This window comes from Pholcus phalangioides, unplaced genomic scaffold, assembly GCF_987345545.1.
Source record: "Pholcus phalangioides strain wild (caught in Gottingen) unplaced genomic scaffold, Ppha-v1.0 ptg000002l_1, whole genome shotgun sequence".
In the NCBI taxonomy this organism is placed as follows: Eukaryota; Metazoa; Arthropoda; class Arachnida; order Araneae; family Pholcidae; genus Pholcus; species Pholcus phalangioides.
The window spans coordinates 11,871,502-11,894,797 of record NW_028301595.1 but is presented as its reverse complement, the minus strand read 5'-3'; the positions used below and the strand labels follow the sequence as shown (position 1 = coordinate 11,894,797).

Genomic DNA, 23,296 nt, shown 5'->3' with positions numbered 1-23,296 from the left:
GTGTGATGTGTGTTCGCATGTACACTGCTGGCCACCGTAAATGCAACACCCTGAAGGAAACATGCAAATAATATGAAATTTACAACATGCATTAGCGGAGGTGAGATATGCAAATGATTAGAATTTCAGCGCAGACGCACATCACGCGCGCCTGTGGCGCCACTTCAAAGCGCTATTTAAGGCTTGGAGATTTCGACGATTTGAAGTACGGCAATTGTGTTTTTCTTATGGTTTTTTCAAAAAAACGATCAATTATGCCTCGTAGAAAACAGCGATCATCTTTTGATCAAGTATCCGAGTTCGTCAGAGGAAGGATAGTGGCCTACCGAGATTGTGGATTATCTTTCAGGGAAATCGGTAGTCGTGTTGGACGAAACCAAACAACTGTAATGCGGATATGTGATCGTTGGAGGCAGGAGGGTACGACGGACCGACGTGTTCGATCGCATCCACCTCAGTGCGCCACTTCACGTGATGACAGGCGTATTGTGCGTATGGCAGTGACGGATCGCTCAGCCACATCACGAACCATAGCACAGCACATTCAGTCTGTACCGCATCATCCAGTGTCTGCGCGTACCATTCGACGCCGTTTACAGCAGAGTGGTCTGTCCGCAAGACGTCCATTGCTTCGTCTACCCTTGACGCAGAACCACAGACGTCTCCGCCGCCAATGGTGCGATGAAAGAAGGATGTGGACGGCACAATGGAATGAAATTGTCTTTACTGACGAGTCACGCTTCTGTCTGCAACACCACGATGGTCGGATTCGAGTCTGGAGACACCGTGGAGAGAGGATGCTGAACAGCTGCGTTATGCACCGCCACACTGGTCCTGCACCGGGTATTATGGTATGGGGCGGTATTGGATATCACTCTCGCACTCCTCTAGTACGCATTGCCGGTACTTTAAAAAGCCAGCGCTACATCTCCGAGGTGTTGCAGCCAGTTGTCCTTCCTTTCCTTCAGGGCTTGCCCACAGCCATATTTCAACAGAATAATGCGCGACCGCACGTGGCACGCATTGTCCAAAGGTTCTTCGTCAATCGCCAGATTGAATTGCTTCCCTGGCCAGCTCGCTCTCCGGATCTTTCGCCGATATATTTCATCCTCCAGCTGCCACACCAGATCAACTTTGGCAACGCGTGGAAGCTGCTTGGTCTGCTGTACCCCAAGAACACATCCAAAGTCTCTTTGAATCAATGCCGAGGCGTGTGGCAGCGGTGATCTCCAACAATGGCGGCTACTCTGGCTACTGATTTTGGCAGGAACCACACTTCACAGAAGTCTATAAATTTAATCATTTGATGCTTGGTCAACATGTTATCTACAAAATAAATATTGTTGCGATATCTCTTGTCTTTCTTGGTGTTGCAATTTGGGTGGCCAGCAGTGTATTTGCCTTATTTGTATATTACATATATATATATTGTCTTCTTAATATTACATGTGGTGTTTCACCTATTTTCTACATCTCTTGTTTATTATTCGTAGTGGTATTAATGTTAAATGTTTGAAAGGTAATCATTGTGAATCAATTATTTGCCCGTCGAATTTTATTTTTGCTTGTTTGGCTTCTGATGTGCTATATTGGCAAAAACGTGGGCGGGGTCGGGGGATAGGTACTTTCGTTAAGGCTAGGGCAAGAAATATTTTTAGAAACGTTTTTGCTATTTCGATCTGTTTCTGTGGTTTTTTGCCTTGATGATGAACCTATAGATATGATTGTAAATCATCAATTTCTTCATTTGATTCAATTTTAAATTTCGAAATTTCATTTCATTGATTTCGTTCTGCGTTTTAAGCTGTATCCTTTGAAATTTATCTTCGTCGTTTACATAACACGCTGTGTATTCTAGCTGCCTTTGGCGCTAATATTTGGTATGTTATAATGTGTATTATTATGTTATTCTGTGTACTAAATTTTAAATCTGATATATTTCTGCTCGGATATTCATATTGTTCCGGGCAATTTTTCACAAAACTTCGAGGTTTTAAAAACAAGAAGCGGTTCGACGGACAAACACAGATTTATTTACAGAATAACAATTTATACACGTATTTACAAGCCAATCAGAGCTAACAACTTTCTCGCAAAGTTTAAACACAACTGACTTTTCATCCAGTCTATCTCTAAAATCTCCCTCTCCTGTGATTGCCCCTCTCTATTTGTAACCCTGGTGGAAACTTCGAGAAAAAGAATGTTCTACAAAATTCTATTTTACAGTTTCCGAGTCGGCGCACAGTGGTCAATATAGCGAATTTAGGGGGAAAAAAATGTTTTCTCGAAAACTAATGAATATTTTTGAAAAATTCTTTTTGCTTCACATCAAAAATAGGCATCCACACAGGCTGAGAAGTACAACTGAATAATAATAACGTTTGGTAATTTTAAAACTACTTTGGCATGATTACTACGTTTTCTTCATATTTGCAATTCTTTCCATTTCAATGAAATAATTACTTATTTCTAATTAATCTTTCCATCTTTTACTGATGTTTCCTACTTTTCTGATTGACTGTCTCCAAAATAATAATACATCACTCATATTTGTTACGAATAATATTTAAAAAGCACATTCTAAACAAAATATTGCCGTGAAAACTGGGGGGGGGGAACACTTAATTTAAGTTTAATATGTAAAAAATCAAGATTTTCACTCAAAAAAATAATAAATTATTCTTTTATAGCACAAAACATTAAAAATAAACAGAGCAAATAAACAAAATCTATGATTTGGGGACTTGATCACCCCGATTGAACATTTCAAATCGGAATGAAAATTTTCATGAAAAACAACCAAACTCCGCTGATTATTAAACACTTACAAATTTATACTCGCAATTCTATAAACACTTAAAAATATACATTATTTCATTCTAGGAATTAATTTACGTTCATGTACAGTAATTTTGCATATAAATTAAAAATTTACCTAAAACGCACCCACCTTATGCGTAGTGTCAATCACTGTAAGACTCTGAGGATGTGCTTTTTTCTCCCTTTTCTGTCTCGCTAAATTTCAGCAAAGTCAAAACCTCTTTTGGCAATGCTCCCTTTTTTGGGGCAGTTTTTTCTCTTATAGAAGATACTAGATGATCTGATGATATAAGAAGATAGTTCATCAAATCTTCATTAGTTGTTTGACGTGAAATTTCTCTTGATCTATATTCTCCGGCTTGCTTATAGCCTTTATGTCTGGATTCTTGTGCTTCCTCCGTCAACTGATCAACGGGAAGTAGCAAATGTTGTATAACATCTGCACCATGAACCAAAACTTTGTGAACAGTAACTGGCACGTAAAACCAACTGTAAAGTTGCACATAAAGCTTTGTAGTAGTGTTTGCAAACTCTCTAAATTTTTCGACATCTATTTCATGTTAGAGGCCGTACGTTGGCCGGATGATGTAAGACTGGCTTGTGCTGCACAGCACAACTCGCTGATTCTATGTTCTTCCAAGAGATTTTTTCAATTTTGCCTTCTTGGTCCTCGGGCCTCTATCTTCGAAATTCTTTTGAGGTCTGCTCCGATCTTTTTGGACTATTTTGGATGGAATAGCTATTTCCCCTTGTAACCACGCTGAATTTTTGTCGAGGAAACGTGTCAAAGTCTTGTTACTAGATCTCCACTTTTTTGATGAGAAACTGATGAAACATTTGATTTTCAAACGAAACTTACTAACTCTTGACTTTCAGGCTATGTTCGAATTTTGACTTTTCATCAATATATTGGATTAACAGGTTTGCAGACTTTTTAAAAGGCAAGCAACCCACCATTAGCGCAAATAACGTCAAACAACTCTAGACGAGTCACACATAAGGCCATTTCAAAAATTTCTTACGTAAAAAGGGGCGGCTACGCATAATGCAAAACGTTCACCAACAACATGTAGAACATCCGAAAAAACATTTCCCGACTAAATAGAGCTAAACTTTTTTTATAACTCACTTTTTGCGCTCAAAACTACTCAAAAATAAGCCAAACTTCAAGGACGAATTACGGAAATTATTTCCTCTACTCGGAGCTTGGAAAATACCGAACCGAAAAGGACAAAGAACTAAAAATGAATAGCAAAAAGAATTTCATAGTTCCACTCAAATGCAACCGAATGACAACCTAGGGAAGTTAAGCTTTTCATCACATTTCGGCTAGAGCCCCATCTGACTTGGTCATTACCCTCTCTTTGACCCCCCGGAACCAACCCGATGCAAACAAATATCACCTCAAGATGCACCAGACATTTCTCTACACACCCACATGGTTTTTTTCTCCGAAGCAAAAACTTCATTTTTTATTTTTTTCCAGCTAATTTCCCGATTTGGACCACTGTGCGGCGGCGCCACCGTATGGATGTGTGGGAACTATTGTCTGGAGGGGTAAGACTTTCTGGAATGTTCTCACCAATCACATCTTTCTCCGATAAACTGAAACCGGTATCAACTCTCGTTGCCAACAGAAGATTGCGATAAAGAATTGCGCCATCTATCGTTTATAGTTCGTAAAAATATGTATGCAGGGTGTCCTGTAAGTGCTAACAAGGCTTTTCTTTCATTATCCGTCCGTCGTAGAAGTATGATCCCAGTTTATAAAATGCTCAACAGGTGCTCAAAAATTACCCTGTAGCAGTTTTGGGAGTGGAAATACAGTGTATCAAAAAATAAAAAATCTACATTTTTATACGGTTCCCATGTGCTCAAGAACCCAATTACAAAGTTGCTGCCCTGTCTCTCCTGATGCCATAAAAAGTATCCATGTTTCCAAGTGCAATATTCACAGAGACATTCAAATTCGAAAAACGGAGGAAATTTAGGAAAGAGCAGCAATAAATGCGGAAAACGCATTTATTGCTGTCCTTTACAAATTTCCTCCGTTTTTCGAATTCGAATGCCTCTGTGAATATTGAACTCAGAAACATTACAACAACTTTGTAATTAGGTTCTTGAGCACAAGGGGAATCGTATAAAAATTTAGATTTATTATTTTGTGAAACACTGCATTTCCACTCTCAAAACTGCTACACGGTTAGACGCCTGTTGAGGATTTTATAAAATAGGACGCCTTTAAGACGCCTGTTGTGGATTTTATAAATTGGAATCATACCTCTACGGTGGACGGTTGATGAGATAAAGGCCGTACTAGCACTTACAGGACACCCTGTATATATGTTTCTGCCAAAAAACGAGAAGTGGCTAGCCCAGTTGACCCTGCCAATTTCCGAAATTCGGGCTTTTGACGAGCTTTAGCCAGCCAATATATATATCGATTACTATACATCCCTTTATTGATCCCTATGATCCGGTGTCATCGCTGCCGTTGGTGTACTTTTTTGTGATAATTATGGCCATTTATAATTAACCATGGCTAACCATAATTATTATGGTTAGCTATGGCAAGGCTAATGAACAAAGGAATCTGAATATTGATATTTTGGAGGCCCATATATATAGGGGTGTATAGAGATATAATATAATGTCCGAAATTTGGACATTGGCCATGTCAACTAGGCTGGCTACTTCACGAAGTAGTAGCCTACTAGACTTTGGCAGTGACATATATATACACTGCTGGCCACCCAAATTGCAACACCAAGAAAGACAAGAGATATCGCAACAATATTTATTTTGTAGATAACATGTTGACCAAGCATCAAATGATTAAATTTATAGACTTCTGTGAAGTGTGGTTCCTGCCAAAATCAGTAGCCAGAGTAGCCGCCATTGTTGGAGATCACCGTTGCCATACGCCTCGGCATTGATTCAAAGAGACTTTGGATGTGTTCTTGGGGTACAGCAGACCAAGCAGCTTCCACGCGTTGCCAAAGTTGATCTGGTGTGGCAGCTGGGGATGTAATCTGGGTCAATCGTTGAGCAACCATGGACCACGTGTTTTCTATCGGCGAAAGATCCGGAGAGCGAGCTGGCCAGGGAAGCAATTCAATCTGGCGATTGACGAAGAACCTTTGGACAATGCGTGCCACGTGTGGTCGCGCATTATCCTGTTGAAATATGGCTGTGGGCAAGCCCTGAAGGTAAGGAAGGACAACTGGCTCCAACACCTCGGAGATGTAGCGCTGGCTTTTTAAAGTATCGGCAATGCGTACTAGAGGAGTGCGAGAGTGATATCCAATACCGTCCCATACCATAATACCCGGTGCAGGACCAGTGTGGCGGTGCATAACGCAGCTGTTCAGCATCCTCTCTCCACGGTGTCTCCAGACTCGAATCCGACCATCGTGGTGTTGCAGACAGAAGCGTGACTGGTCAGTAAAGACAATTTCATTCCATTGTGCCGTCCACATCCTTCTTTCATCGCACCATTGGCGGCGGAGATGTCTGTGGTTCTGCGTCAAGGGTAGACGAAGCAATGGACGTCTTGCGGACAGACCACTCTGCTGCAAACGGCGTCGAATGGTACGCGCAGACACTGGATGATGCGGTACAGACTGAATGTGCTGTGCTATGGTTCGTGATGTGGCTGAGCGATCCGTCACTGCCATACGCACAATACGCCTGTCATCACGTGAAGTGGTGCACTGAGGTGGATGCGATCGAACACGTCGGTCCGTCGTACCCTCCTGCATCCAACGATCACATATCCGCTTTACAGTTGTTTGGTTTCGTCCAACACGACTACCGATTTCCCTGAAAGATAATCCACAATCTCGGTAGGCCACTATCCTTCCTCTGTCGAACTCGGATACTTGATCAAAAGATGATCGCTGTTTTCTACGAGGCATAATTGATCGTTTTTTTGAAAAAACCACAAGAAAAACACAATTGCTGTACTTCAAATCGTCGAAATCTCCAAGCCGTAAATAGCGCTTTGAAGTGGCGCCACAGGCGCGCGTGATGTGCGTCTGCGCTGAAATTCTAATCATTTGGATATCTCACCTCCGCTAATGCATGTTGTAAATTTCATATTATATGCATGCTTCCTTCAGGGTGTTGCATTTACGGTGGCCAGCAGTGTATATGTATATATATATGCATACATACAGGGTGCATAGGTAACAGGGCATATGGTATTTTACTGGCGAACCGTTGATCCTAGAGGCATACTTCCAATTGAAAAAAGTATCCAAATAACGCATAGTACTCAGACATGCCATTCATGTTGCAAGCGGTTGTATAGTTATTAAAATGAAAATATTAACTTTTTGTGCGGATAAGTACAAAAAGTTACTTTGTGCTCAAGAACCCGATTAAAAAGTTGGTACCTTGTCTCTCCTGATGCCAACCTGGCAACAGAACTGCCAGGTCCATGATAACGTATGGACCCATCCAGGCATGGCCAATGGGTCTCATGTCTCTAAGAAGCCTACATGGTGAGATCTGGTACAGCACTAAGATTTTGAGAGTGAGCGTGCAATCCATACATGCTCAACCCATGACCAACCAGCAAATATGGCTCCCTCGGAGTCATCTGAGATGTAGCCTCGTCCTCAAATCTAATTTGTAAGAATGAACTAAGTGACGCATAAACAGATCCCGCGGGGCCATTCCACATCACTTCAATGTCACACGGCACATTTCCAGATAACTTAAGTGACTCGCAGAACGGTTCGAGAGCACTTTAAGTGGACTGTGGCACATTTACAGATCAATGAAGTGGTCTACGGCACATTTATAGATTTACAGATCACTTAAGTGGTCTGCGGCACATTTGCAGTTTAATTAAGTGACTTGCGGAGTGGGTCCAGAGTATTTAAGATACCCGCGAGACACGTTTTCAGATCAATGAATTGGATCTCATCTTACTTAAGGTTGAGCACTAGGGTGGATCGAAAAGTATAGGAAATTTTTTTTTTCGAAATTACTTTTGGCTTGGGCTGTGGGAAAGTTGTGTCTTCGGCATTTTAGTTTGTATAATTTTTTTTTATTGAAATCCATTCATATCTTCTGGTGGCCTAAACACCACAAAAATAGTTAAAAATTCCCGCTTTTATGGAAATGTATTAAAAATTGTAAATTAATGAGAAATGTTTATAAATTGTGCAGAGTATTCAGGTGTTAAAGTATGAAGTTATAAATAATAATAATTTTATAATAATACATGAAGTATAAATTTAAAACTCAAAAGCAATAAATCATAAAACTTATAAAAATTGAACTTATATAATGGCTTTTTTAATTGTATTAATTTGAAGATTTATATATTTAATTCTTTTTGGTATTAAAATGTTTGATTATGGCTTTTTGATCTTATTCTATTCAATATGAATCCGTGTCGTTTCTCCACACACACTTTCCGACGCCAGAGACACTAGGCGAATGCATTTTTTCAACTGTTTGGATATGGCATGAATATTTTCACCATTCCTTCCAACTTTTACTATACTAAATAATTTTATACATTTAATAATAAACAATAAATGAATTTTTTATTCTCTGCCTACACTATTTTCCCTGTGAAATCGATTATTTAACTCATTTTTTATTCAAAATTCGCATAAAAATCGATTTTTGGCAAATATTTGTCTTGGAGCACCGGAAGAAATTAATTGAAGTTGAAAAAAAAATATTCATTCATGCTAGTATGCTTAAAATACAATTTTTGCACCCCAAGCCGATTCTTTCATCCACATTTTGATTTTTCGATCCACCTTATTGAGCGCTCTTAATGCAGACACTTTACCCTTGGGGGAGGTGGACATGGTGCTGAGGTGGTCCTACATCTCTCCCTACAAGAGAAACACTCACGTTAAGCCCAGGGTTTCTGAGATCGATTCTATCTATGAAGTTTTTTGTTCAGTCGAAAATGAATTGAATAAGTAAAAAGAGAGTGAAGAGAGTTTCGCTCCTGGCTGGCGGGGGTGGAGGGAGTTGCTTTATAATACAGAGGACACATGGGAGGAATTTAGGGTGGGAAAAGGTTAAGAAACACTATTCTAGAGAAAGGCGTAGAATTGATAATTAATTCACAAGAATGTCGGAAAAAATGCTCACCTCCAGAACACGATCAAGGCCAAGGCATTGGCCAGCGTGGCGACTAGAAAAGACGCACCATAAAGTGTGATGAGGATCAAGTTTTGGATCCTGTTTATGCTAAGTCTTTCCATGTTGTACTCCTTGAGAACCATGTTGAGGTCGTCCCTGCTCAAGTTGATATTTTCGTTGATCGTGGTGTTGATGCTCAGTCGTATGAATTGGCTGCTGCTATCCATCCCCACACTTTTATTCTTCTTTTTTGATTTCAACTGCAAGATTTACCTTGAAACACGGAAAGAAAAGTTCTATCGTAATCAAAAACATACAACGCAAAACAGTTTTCGTTCCCTTTTGTTATAGTTTGGTCCAGGAAATTTTCAACTTCAAAAATAAACTTTTAAAATTTTGTCGAACAGCATCGTCTTAGAAGCCATTCCAGTAAAAATATACACAGGGTGTCCCATAAATTCGTAGATAGTTTAAAAATTCACAAAAATTGAACGAATTAGTGTATTTGAATACAGTTTGGAAAAAAATTATTCTCACAAATGTTGATTTTCTTTGGTACAGGAAAAAAAAAAATTTAGTTTCGCTCGTTAAATATTTTCGTTGGTAGAGAACGCTGCACGAAAGTCCGGCAGGAGTGATTAGACCTCGACTTTTCTTCTAACTCTTCTCTATCCGAAACGTTCATAATGTGTCCGGTGGTGATTCATGGTCACTAAGGTAGAACAACTTCGTCAACAGTGCTCTATCTAGCGAAGTCAACATCACAATGAAAACGTTATGTAAGCGCCAGTAACTAGGCAAATTCAGAAATGAGGTGTTAATCGTGCACCCTGCATTGTACGAGACTCTTATTTGCATTTATCGAGTGATCTGGTTTCGTGCAGTGCCCTCTATAGACAAAATTTGAACTATATTTTTTACTGTAAGAAAAAGCAATAGCCCCCGTTCGTGATAAATTTCTTCAACTTTTATGAATTTTTAAACTATTTGCGAATTTATAGAACACTCTGTATTTCTAAAAAAACATGTTTTAAATTTTTATATGGTCCATTGGCCCCTATAAAGGAATATTTATTTAAAAAAGAAATCACGCTTTGATAATGTGAGCATCTTTTTTTGTTTGCTGAAAAATTCAAGTGCATGCACAAAATTACTTCGGAGACAAATAAATTCGACAAATTTATTTTTTTTCCCCCAGGAACTCCCTATCAATATTATGCTATTGAATGAAAGATGAAGAAAATCTAGTCACGGTCAAACTCGGTTGTAACGTCAATAATAAAAGGTCTAGACTAGATCTAATCAGTGTTAGGCAATATGCATCTAGATGCGTGAGATTTACGCATCAAAATTCAATTTTACTTCTCCAAATTTCGTTAAGGAGTTGAAAATACTCTTTCACATTTTTAGTTACTTTTTTTCATTAGAGTTATTTCTCGCTAAGGAAAAAAACCCTCTTTACAGAAATACTTTTACAATTTTGGAGAGGTGCGAAATTACTCTTCAAAATTACATTTTCGGGTAACACTAGTTCCAATAGAGAATAATAATGTTAGTGATCCTTGCTTAGAACGCAGTGACCTCGGTGAATGTGCTCTTCACATAAAGCGATGTTGTTAAATTATGTCTGACGTTGAAAATGAGATTTATTACATGTTTGACTCTTTGACTTGCTCATTAATGTGCGAGACATACCCTTAATTTTGTTCTTCCAAATTTTTTTATAAAAAAAAATATGCGGTTTTTCAGCGAAGCTAACCATGATTCACAATTACCGAAAGCAGAAAATGCAGAAAATTCGCATAGTTTATAAATTGTGTTGTAATGCATATGACTGTGAATATCCATCTCACATATTTAAAATGCTGCAATTTTTTTCTGCATGAACTTCATTTTAAATCACTGCAGACTTTCTGTAGTACCACGTTTCTCGCTAAGAATTATTGTGTTGCAATTTCACTGACAATTTGCAAAATTTTCGGTGAGAATTGGAGATATATTTATGATCTCAATTTCCCACATTTTCTTTCAATCAAATGTCATCAACTTAGTCACTATGAAAAAACTTCATTTGATTGCATTTAATAGTACTTTCCGTCAGGGAAAGTTTTGAAATCGTAACCCTCGGCTGTGACGACAAAATTTCGAGGAATCTTCAGTGTCACTATAACCGAGTTCGACTGTCCGTTATTGGATATAAAGTTTTGTACGGACCATATTCAATTTGGTGAGAATGATTCATGATATGCATGAAATTGAAAAAAAAGAAGAAATTCCACTTTTCCAAGTGCAATATTTGCTGAGATATTCGAAACACGGAGGAAATCTGGAGAAAAACAGCGTTAAATGCGGGTAAAATGGTTTTTCCGCATTTAGAGTTGTTTTTTCCCACATTTCCTGCGTTATTCGAATTCAAAAAATACCTCACAGAATATTGCACTCAGAAACTTGGATTTTTTTTTCTTGGCATCAAGACAGACAGGGTAAGAACTTTTTAATTGTACTTTGGGGTACACGGGGGTTGTGTAAAAATTATTATTTTTTAATATTAATAACTATACAACCCTTTGTAACATGAATGGAATATCTGAAAGCTACAAGTTATTTGGAAACTTTTTCTAATTGGAAGTATACCTGTAGGATCAACAGTTGGCTAGTAAAATGCCTTACCCCCCTTTCGCTATGTAGCATGTATATATTTTTCTAATCGATAAGGGGCCGTTCAAGTATTACGTCAACAAATTTTTAGCAATTTTTAATCCCCCTCCCACCCTGTCAGCAAAACTCTGACCTCCCCTTGTCAGCAAAATTTCGTCATCAGCTCTGCCCCTCTGAATCCTAACGCATATTGTTGGGATCAGAGACGTACAGAGGCATAGGAGCTTAGTGCCCCCGACGATCAAAAATTTAGTTTTTAATGCAAAAAAATATTTTTTTTAAATTGAAATTTCGGAAGAAAATGTGTTGTTATAATCAATTTTTTTGTTAATTTCAATGCTATTTGAAGGCTTTTTTTTTTTAAGCCGAGCACAACTCAGGTCTATCGCCATGGGCGATTTACTACCTAGTGAGTTGTGCCGGAAGTGTAAGTATGTTACCTAACAGTCTGAGTGCGTATCTCGTGTTGTGTATGATTTTTCAGTGCTGCCATCTATATCTCAGAAGTGAAGTGAGTGAAGTGTAATGCCTGAATATTTGTACTGTTTTTAGGACTGTTGCTCTCTGTGGCGAGACTTTTTAACGGGGAGATCGGCTCGCATTTGCGCCTTGAAGTTGGGAATCACAGAAAACCAACTTCAGCCAACCACCACTGTGGTGGCTATTTGAAGGCTATGAACTGAAAATTTATTTTTAATAAATTTATTGTGACCCACTTTTCAAGCTATATATGGTAAATCGCATAAAGGCTCTTGGCTCGCGGTCAAAATATAGCCCTGGGGGGTTATCTGATGATCTGAGGGCAGGGCCCTCCTCAAACCTAATTTTGTAAAAATGAACTAAGCGGCACTTTTGCAGATGGCTTAAGTGACCCGTGGTACAATTCCAGAGCATTTTAGTTGCCAGTGGTACATTTTCAGATCACTTAAATGACCCGGGACAAAGTTCCAGAACACTTAAGAGATCCCTTCAGTGACGTGTGGCATAGTTTTAGGGTACCCGGTGTGGTTCTACATCACTTAAGTGACCCTCGACACCGTTCCAGATTACTTAAGTGATCCGCGGCATAATTACGGGTCACTTGAGTGATGCGTGGCACAGTTCCAGAGCACTTAAGCGACCCGAACACATTGCCAGATCACTTGGATCCGCGAAACATTTAGAGATCACTAAAGTGGCTCTATAGGGCACTTATCAATAGGTGGGGGGGGGGGAATGTTACTTCAAGTGCCCGCAAACTATCGAAAGGAGGTTTTCCTCGTTTTTGGCGCACCGAGGTAAATAATGCGATTAAGAATATTCCATATTTTCATAAAGGATGGTTGATGACGTAAGCATCATCCAAAAATCTCCCCTCCTCCCTCGTCATCAAAAGTCAGCAAATCGGAAACCCCATGCCCCCATCGATGCTGACAAATACAAATACAACACCACAACAGGCAAAATGCCCAACGAGGTGGCTGAGAAAAAGATGCCCATAAAAATATGGATGTCATATATTTTAAAAATACAGCAACCCAATTAAAAATACAATTAACAAAAATTATAAACAATATATATATACATGATAAAATATTATAAAATGCCCATAAAGAATACTTATGGTTGTCTTATTCTAAGTATGGATAGTTTCTTGATTTACCCCAACTGACGTAATACTTGAATGACCCCCTAAGTAGGTTTAAATAATAAAGTGAAAAGAGAGAAAGCAATATACAGGATGAAAACTTGAGCCCCTTTTTGGCTCAAATAACTCGTGAGCAGTTGGCTATAGAAACAGACTTTTAATTGAAAAAAAAAAATTTAAATCCTGCCTGTGTTTTAGATATGTTATCCATTTTACTAAGGGTAGTGTAAGAGGTACAAAATTTTACTTTTTATAATGTTTCCCTGTCTTCTAACTTCCAATGAAAATGTTGTTACTCTTTCTTGAGCCAACGAAAAAATTCCATGTTTATAAGTGGAATATTCGCTGAGATATTAGAAAATTCAAAAATCTCTGAAAAAAACCCCCGCATGAACTAACGGCGAAGCTCATTCTAAGCTTCATATGCTGTTCTTTCCCGCATTCAAATATCTCAATGAATATTGCATTTATGAACATGGAGTTTTTTTGTTGGAGATACAAAGCAACTACTCGTAATCGGATATTACACTTTACGCCCCCAACTGCTAATACACATCAACCACTATACACATAACTTTTTTATTGAACGAAACATTTGAAATTAATGGCAGATATGTGTTATCAAGTTAAGATTAAAAAATAAATAAATTAGAGTATGCACTGGCCTCCTAGTATTCAAGTTGTCTTCAATACGTACATTTAGTTTTTCACAGAGGGCGCTAACTTTCCTAATTAAAAATAAAAATCTTCGGTATTATGATAATTTTAATTAAATAGAATTTTCATTTCATTTTTGATGTCTGATATTTATTCGAGAAGCTTCATTAATATTGATCCTTCATCAGTATTCAATACACGAACTATACTAACGTTGTAAAAGAACAATTGCATTTTTCTCTGCATAATCAAATACCCTACTTAATCAGATATTGTATGCTGGAATCGTTGATATCCGATAAAACGGGGCCGACTGGGCGAGCTATTCAAATATGTATAATATGCATAAAGTATAAGTACGACTTGTATACTTGCACAAAGTAAATGAACAAGATAATGATAATACGCAATTTTAACCAGTTAAACAAAAATTTCATCATCAATTTATAATCTGCTCATAGGAGATTATTGAGAATAATTGTTGTTGGATAATTTAAGAATTTTCCAAAACTTGATTTTGAATTTTTTGAATTTTGATCTTTCATTTCCTAAATAATTAGAGAGAGAGAGAGTTAGAAATTTATTCACACACCAGAAAAATATACTCAGAATACGTTTATAATTCTCTCTCGCATAATATATTTGTAATTCATAATTTAAACTAATTTGTTTTTGTTTTTGCAATACCAACAGATCTTATAATTTAATTTATTCTCGGATATTATTCAGTTTCTATTTAAATACTTTTCGAAGAACTAGTAAATTATTTCTAAGAATTACATCTCGAATCGATCGTGTTAAAATCCCACGTAGCTTTTGATTTTGGAGGAAGATGTTAAATTTTTGATCAGTCCAAAAAACATTTTTAACTACATCCCTGTTCACCGATAACATTCTTTTTTGTAAAGAATGAAAGTGGGAAGATAGATACTGGAACAAAATGGAGAAGATCGTTCCAAAACAAACAAGCGATTATTTGAATTTTTTTTCCCACATTTGTTCCAACATCGGACACAGAAAATAAATATTCAAGGAGATAAACAAAAATGGTTCAGACAAATATCTACGAAATCAAAGAAGATTCAAGAAACGGAAACAAATAGGGGGATTCCAGGAAGCGATATCGAAAATCTCTGAAACTTCTGGGAATTGGACTAGAAACAACTGGAATTTTTTTTTTGTTGAAGTTTTCCGTCGAAAAATATCGTTGAATATATTTTTGTTGTTTTTCAACAGTTTTTAGTGATAAATGAATAAATAAAAATGAAAAACTCACTCGTTTTCTTCGCGCCAACGGAGAGGAAAAACAAAACTGCCCCTGTTTAGCTGCTTCTTTGCGCTAATGCTAACACTGCAGTGAACCAATTTCAAAAGGATTTACAGGCGTAGTTCAACTCAGAACGATTGCCTCTCTCTCACAAAGGTGCAGTTCGAAATGAGACTCTCCGATTGAAATCTGACATTTTTCAAAAAATGTGCGAGATATATTTAATGTATCACACAGTGAAACACAATGCACAGTGGCAGAGATATCGATTCTTTAACCGTGAATTTTCCACAGTGACTTTAGCTTTGTCTTAACTTCTGAGAGCCGATTTATAATTGAAAAAAAAAAAGAACTTAAGGGGTTTGTTGCAAGATCTTGGCTTCCTATGCTAGCCTATAGGAAAAAATCTTTCCATTAAGGAATGTACAAAAATTTTCTATTCACTCGATTTTTTTTTTGTTAAATACTATGGATGTTTTTATACAATTTAACGCGAGCATTTAGGATTTTAATTGTTCGTTGTTTTTTTCTGGAATTTTAACTTCAACAACTTGCAAATTTTTTTCAAAAATCACTAAAATTCACCCATATTTTGTACCATAAACTTTTTAAAATTATTTTAATAAAATATCCTCGTTTTAAAACATGTAATACCATAATGTTGAGACACACACAATGTTTCAAGACATTTGAATGAGTGGTGCTTGAAAAAATTCTCCTTATCTAACAAAAGACTTAGTTTTGAGAAAAAAAAGCATTTTAGTGGAAAACATTGGCTTATGTAATGCTTGCCAGCAGTTTATATTAAAATATTTAAAAACATTTTTAGTGCACGTAGAACAAAAACTTGAACACAGTTGGATGCAGAAAATTTCATAATATTTGAAAATTCGAATTTTTTTTTGGAAAATTTGCGTGCACCAACCCCGTTAAGGCAGTGTATTGTTCAACTTTTCTATATCTGCTTCCAGTGAAAATATAAGGTGAATGAATTCACAGAAGAAATAATTTCAGGAATGGGAGAAATAATTTGCTATATACGACCAGAAATAAATAATCGTGAGAAATGATGTGAGGACAAACAAAAGAACTTATTTTTCTTTCTTTCACAGTTGCTCCAACATCGAACACAGGCGATAAATATTCAAAAATTAACAAAATTGCTCGAGCAAATAAGCAAGGAATCAAAGAAAATTGAAGAAACAGAAACACGTGCATGCCAAGAATTCCATTTAGCAATAGCGCAAATATCATTTCTGAAAACTGCGAACACTGGATTTTATTTGCATTTCCAACAAAAAATATCGTAGGATTTACGTTCGTTTCTTTCAACCGTGTTTAGTAACAAAAAAATGTTGTTTACAAAAATAACGTTTCATTTCTTACATGTTAATGGAGAAAAATAGAACTGTTCTTGTTTTGTGGCTTTTTTGCATAAATGCTAATATTGCAGTGAATTAAGTTCAAAAGGATTAAAGTTCAAATCACATGCTGAATGCTTCTCTCTCACAAAAGTGCAGTCCGAAATGTTATCTCTTACCGAAATCTGACATTTCCCGAAAATGTGCAAGATATATTTAATGTACAACCACGAAACTCCATGCTGAGAGTTATCGATTCTCTAACCGTGACTTTTCCACAGTGAATTTAGCATTAATTTAGTTTTTTAGAACCGATTCATAATTGAAAAAAAAATTTAAGGAAACGTGTTCAACGTTTTTACATCTGCGAACCAATTTCATGAAGGATACAATTTCAGGAAATGGGAAAACTAATTTGTGCGGTACAGCAAGAAATGAATAATTGTGCGAAAAGATATGAGTATCAACAAAGGGGTGATTATTGACTTCTTTTCTCAGTTGTTCCAACATCGAACACGGAATATAACTATTAAAGAATAAACACAAAATTGCTCAAGCAAATAAGCAAGAAATCAAAGAAAATTCAAGAAACAGAAACAAGTGCATACAAAGAATTCCAGGAAGCAAAAGCGGAAATATCATTTCTAAGACCTCTGGGAATTTCACAAAAAGAAACTGGATTTTTGTTTTTCAATTTGCCTTAAAAAAACTATCGCAGAATTTACGTTCGTTGTTTTTTAGCTGTTTTAATAATGAAATTTTTTTTGCCAAAATAACAACTCATTTTCTACATGTTAACGGAGAAAAATAGAACTGTTCTTATTTCGCGGTTTTTTTTGCATCAATACTAATATTGCAGTGAATCAATTTCAAAAGGATTTACAGGAGTAGTTCAAATCGCAGGCTTTTATAATGCCTTCTCTCTCACTCACAAAAGTGCAGTTCGAAATGAGAAATCTCTGATTAAAATCTGACATTTCCCAAAAATATGCAAGATATATTCAATGTACCATCGTGAAACTCCACGTTCAGAGACAAAGAGATCGATTCTTTAACTGGGCCTTTTCCACAGAGAATTTAGCTTTGATCTAGCTTTTGAGAGCCAATTCATAACTGAAAAAAAAAAATTAATCTAAGAAAGTGTGTCTTCAACTTTTTTTACAACTACGAACAGGGGGAAAAAATTAACCGGTCATCTGGCTATGACGAAATAGCACGTCATGCCGATTTCCGGATTATTCTTCATATGCAATTAACGATTCAATATATCTATCTAGAAAACTAATTAGTAATTGCTTCAGCTATTGTTTTTTCCCCATATTTTGAAAAACAGCAAAGAACATGAAAACCTCAGTTTTAATGCATTCATAAAAAATTTAAATAAAAAAAATACATCTTTTTAATATTTTTGAACTCCCAAAAAGGGGAAAAAAATGAAAAAAAAAATGCGTGCATCTCTTCATAAAAATTTCATCACTTCCTTTCCCGTAGGATGCTTGAGTGTGGGGTTCCTATCCAAGGAAGATATGATTTGATTTCCTCAATCCACTTATGTATTTGATTTCCACACAAAAAGGATGCACAGAGCAATACGCTTAAGATATGACGACAAACGAGAGAACAGCGTAACAACTCAAAAAATTTTGTGATGGTGCTACGAGAGTGGTCATATCAAACACGGCAAATGCTATACGGTGCGGGGTCCCCCCCTCCCCTCCCAGTTAGCGAGTGAATGCTAATGTAGGAAATACAAGATTGAGATTCATATTGATGAGGTACAAAAACATTTATTTATTTATTTAAATACAATATACCCAAGCTACAGAAAACAATCCAATTACAGCAAGGTAATAGAAATGTAAATACAATAAACCAAAATCCAAAAATTCATTAAAAACATATAAATGCCGGCAAATATTTATTATTATTTTTTCAAATTTTCCTTTTTAGAAGAAATAATTCACTTCGTTCAAATTTTTTCAGCCATGATGATGCAGGGTATATTCATCTTCACATGCAATTTTTTCCAGAATTTTATATAATGAATCACACATTTCCTGGCGGCACTTTCTCCGGGAAGTAATTTTAGCAACCCTCCTGAAAGTTCAACTTTAAGGTCTGGCCTCTGATGAAATCCCCCGAAGTTCATTATTCACAATAATTCTATCGGAAAAAAATCACCCAATCGTTTAAGTTAGAACTTAACCCTCTGAGGTCAAAAAATAATATTCTACGCCATGAAAAAGCACTCCACACATTTGTGGCACCAGGGTCCAAAAGTGTTATACACTTTGAAACACGGGAAATTTGCTTCCCTGGAAAAAATAAATGCCGTAAATAAGGGACATAATTTGTGGGCATGCAAAAAGAAATAAATGAGAGAAATAATTTGCAGATTACTACTACTTTACCGCACATCAACTCTGGTCACATATCACCATGGAGCAATTCACTACCGTTCGAGTTGGGTGTTGAATCTTTCTCTCTAGAGAAAGTCATATTGTACTTCTACTCTCGCCTTGGACAGAGGGAACTTCCGGCGAGAGCTTATTGAGGCACCATCTATCGGTGGACACTTCAGGTGCGGTAGGGAGAGAGCTCTTCATCCACGGCATGGTTTTCTTAACCAGGGGTCCATGGATCCCTTGGGGGTGCGTGAGAGCATTTCAGGGGGTCCGTGAGATTGATTGAGAGAAAATTCAACTAAATACATTTTTTCATACACTGCACGAAATTAAGTAATTAATACTACTTAATTTCGTTAAGTAGTTAAGAAATTGTACGTAATTTCATCGAGGAATTGGCAACTTAGCCATTTTCCTTCAGTATGCAGTTGGATACAGATATTTTTAAATGCTGTCAGTTTCTTGTTTTTGCTCGCTATGTGCATGCTGGAGCCATCGAAGAAGAATTTCCATTTTGTGAGCATCTTTCGGAAACTGCAAGGGCTATCGATGTTTTCGAAATGATAAAAACATTTTTTTCACACAAAATTGTGACTGGAAAGAGGAACTTCATTCAATTTGTACTGATGGAGCTCCTGCGATAATTGGTAATGCATCTGGTTTCGCTACTTTTGTGAAAAAGAAATTCATCCAGTTATCATTCATTGCTTTTGGCGCAGATATGCACTGGAAAGAAAGACTCTTCCACCAATTAATTTTGTCAATAACCATAAAAGTTGTTAACTTTATCAGAAACGGGTCTTTAAGTCATCAAATTTTCAAGAGATTTTGTTTATGTAAAGAAAAAGAAGCAAAAAACCGTATATAGCGGGAAAGTGTTTAAAATAGACACATATAACGTGGATTTAATTTTATTTATCGTTCGCGCACACACATTTTTCGTTCTTTCGGAAACATCTGATGTCTTTATGAATTTTAAATCGAAGAACTGTCTCTCCACTGATTTTTATTCATAAACAAATTTTGATTACGCGGAAACATGTCCAACTTTTTGAAAATATACCTGGCCTCTTACGATTCTGCTTCAGGTCGGAATTATATTATAAAAGTTTTGTAAAAGATGTTTTATCAAACTTTTATAGTGTAATGCCCGCCTAAAACAAGTTTTACTGTCTATTTCGAAGGTGTCGAAGAAGAAACACATTCTCGTTGCATGACTATTTCGTAGTTTTGATTTTATTATATTTTATGAAGTGCTTTTCAGAGAGAGGGGTCTGTGATCTTCACTCTACTGGCACAAGGGGGTCCGTGGAACTAAAAAAGTTAAGAACCCCTGATCTAGGGTGATGAGCTCTTCCCCATTCAACGGGATCTGACCATGGTGGCAGACAAGTATGAAAGTGCATCCCAATTTGTAGACTGACAAATAGAAGAATGAATAAGAGAAGCAATGTACGGAACTGCAAAAACTAAATAAATGAGAAAAAATAATTTACAGAACTATTCACGGCCAAGATAAAAATTAAAACCAATATAGAGACGGTATATTATTTAATTAAATCTAGAATTATGTATAGGCTACATAAATTGTGCAAAATTTATCGAGGACAGGCATGAAATTCTCACGCACTGGCACCGGTCCGTAGACCAGCAGTTGAAGAACAATGATCTACATTTAACGACATCGAAAGACTAGCGCATGTCATACTAAAGTTTTAAATTTAGGTATGCGTTGACTTAACCACTTAAGCGGCAATGACGAGATATCTCGCGTCCATAAAAGCATCTTATTTCAGCATTGACGAGACGAATCTAGATATTTTGTAAAGTTGATTTCTCGATGGAAAACTTTTCCTCTGTATCCTTTAGTTGTCGCCTACTGAAAATCGGAAGAAAGCTTACTTCATTAACAAAGACCAAAGCATCTTGAAGGGGGGAGGGAAGTTCAGCGATTTCTAATTGCCGTTTATAAAGGCTTAAAAAGATTCCGTAATATTGGATGCCACAGCAATAATGTCAGTGCTGAAATGAACCTGTTTTTGGAACTTACTCCCTTCTTGTAATTGAATACCACTCCTCAACCCTGATGGAGAATGTATATCGAATTATACAAGTTTAAATAATTCAAAATTCTATACTAAAATATACAGTGTGTCCTGTAAGTCCTAATTTGGCCTTTATCTCATCAACCATTCGCCGTAGACGCATAGTTATAATGTAAAAATTGCTGAAATGTGTTCAGAAATCATTCTCTACCAGTTTCGAGAGTAAAAATATAGTATATCATGAAATAAAAAATCTAAATTTCCATGTGGTGTCCTGCCCTCTAACTTCCAATTGGAAAATTGTTACCCTGTCTCTCTTGAGCCCAACAAAACAAAGAAGAAATTCCACATTTCTATGTTCAATATTCACTGAGATACTTGAATTAAAATATCGGAGTAAAGTTGGGAAAAAAACAACATAAACGAGGAAAAGGAGCGTTGTCCATTACTTTATACTGTTCTTTCCGAACTTTTCTTCATTTTTTGAATTAAAATATCTCAGTCAATAATCAACTTAGAAACATGCAACTTTTTTATTGATCTCAAGAGAGACAGGGCAACAACTTTCTGATTGAAAATTAAGGTCATGGGGACCGTATAAAAATTTAGATTTCTTATTTTATGAAACACTGTATTTCCATTCTTGAAACTAGTACGATGTCGTTCTTTAATACATGCATTTTTTAAATTAGAACCATACCTATAAAGCGAACGGTTGATGAGATAAACACCACATCAAGACTAACAGGGCACCCTGTATACCAAAGGTGTCAAACCGAATTGCTTCCTGGGCCATTTGCTTCAAAATTATCTTTCATGTAGGCCGCCAATTATTAAAAATTAATAATAAAAATATCTGTAAATTAATAATGAATTTTTGTTTGATAATTAAAAACTGTCAATAACTATAATTAAATTAATTATAAAGATTTAAAAAAAAAATTTCATTTGGAATCGAAGGAAAGTGAAAGAAGAATTAGAAATAAACCATAAAATTAATGACATGAATGTCGCTCTTCACTTGTTAATACAAGATATACAGAAGACTGGATGTTGTGAAGATATTTATTATTTGAGATGTTAATTTTTTTTTTTTTTAAGGAAGGAAAAGGCTCATCTCTGCCTCTACCGGGAGTCGAACCCGGGTCCCTCGATTGCCGGACGAGTGCTCTGACCACTAAGCTACAGAGGAGATAGAGATTTTCCTTCGCTAGAGCGTATATATGCCGAACGGAACCGTGCATTGGACGGTGAAACCGATCAGCTAATAGCTCATGGACGACGAGCCACCAGAGGGCTATATATATGGCATGAATGTCGCTCTTCACTTGTTAATACAAGATATACAGAAGACTGGATGTTGGGAAGATATTTATTATTTGAGATGTTAATTTTTTAAGAAATGGAAAAAACTCATTTCTGCCTCTACCGGGAGTCGAACCCGGGTCCCTCGATTGCCGGAGGCAGAGATGAGTTTTTTCCTTAATAAAATAATAAATAATAAATATCTTCACAACATCCAGTCTTCTGTATATCTTGTATTAACAAGTGAAGAGCGACATTCATGCCATATATATAGCCCTCTGGTGGCTCGTCGTCCATGAGCTATCAGCTGATCGGTTTCACCGTCCATTGCACGGTTCCGTTCGGCATATATACGCTCTAGCGAAGGAAAATCTCTATCTCCTCTGTAACTTAGTGGTCAGAGCACTCGTCCGGCAATCGAGGGACCCGGGTTCGACTCCCGGTAGAGGCAGAGATGAGTTTTTTCCTTCCTTAAAAAATTAACATCTCAAATAATAAATATCTTCACAACATCCAGTCTTCTGTATATCTTGCATAAAATTAATTTTACTCACCTGTCAAGGTTTTTATTGATTGAGAAGGTAATTGAAAATATTCTCTCGTAAATGGCTTTCGAGCAAATCCAATTTACACCTAAAACTTCCCCGTGCATGGGAAATATGCGTTGTTAGCTGATCTTTCCCTTGGAACTGGATATTTGAGTAATTCAAATGTCCCGTAACATGAATTAAGAATGTCGCACCCGTGTCTTATCATTAAGAAATGAAACATGTTAATGTTTTCATTTCTAGAAATAGTTTTACCTCGTTTAAGACTTAAAACAGAAATGTTTTTTAGAACTTCGTGACAAGAAAACCAATACATTTCTGTGTAATGAGATTGCCTCTCGAATTTACTCTCCAAAACTGTAAGAAATTGTTGAAATTGGCGGTGCTTGGAGGATTCTGGATCGGATGAAATCTGAAACGTTTTTCACAAGCTTAAGGACGTTGCTTTTTATTTCCAATTCTTTGTAGCGAAGGGCCTGCTGATAA

The 23,296-nt window shown here is 36.7% G+C and overlaps 1 protein-coding gene across 1 annotated transcript in view; it reads right to left on the bottom strand.

Moving 5' to 3' along the window:
* Positions 1-23,296, bottom strand: part of LOC149089419 (QRFP-like peptide receptor) — a 58,208-nt gene that overhangs the window by 18,553 nt on the left and 16,359 nt on the right. Inside the window, exon 2 of the mRNA XM_089240308.1 lies at positions 8,947-9,210. Coding sequence (XP_089096434.1) covers positions 8,947-9,164 — 218 coding nt within the window. The 5' untranslated portion in view covers positions 9,165-9,210. The remainder of the gene's footprint in view (positions 1-8,946; positions 9,211-23,296) is intronic.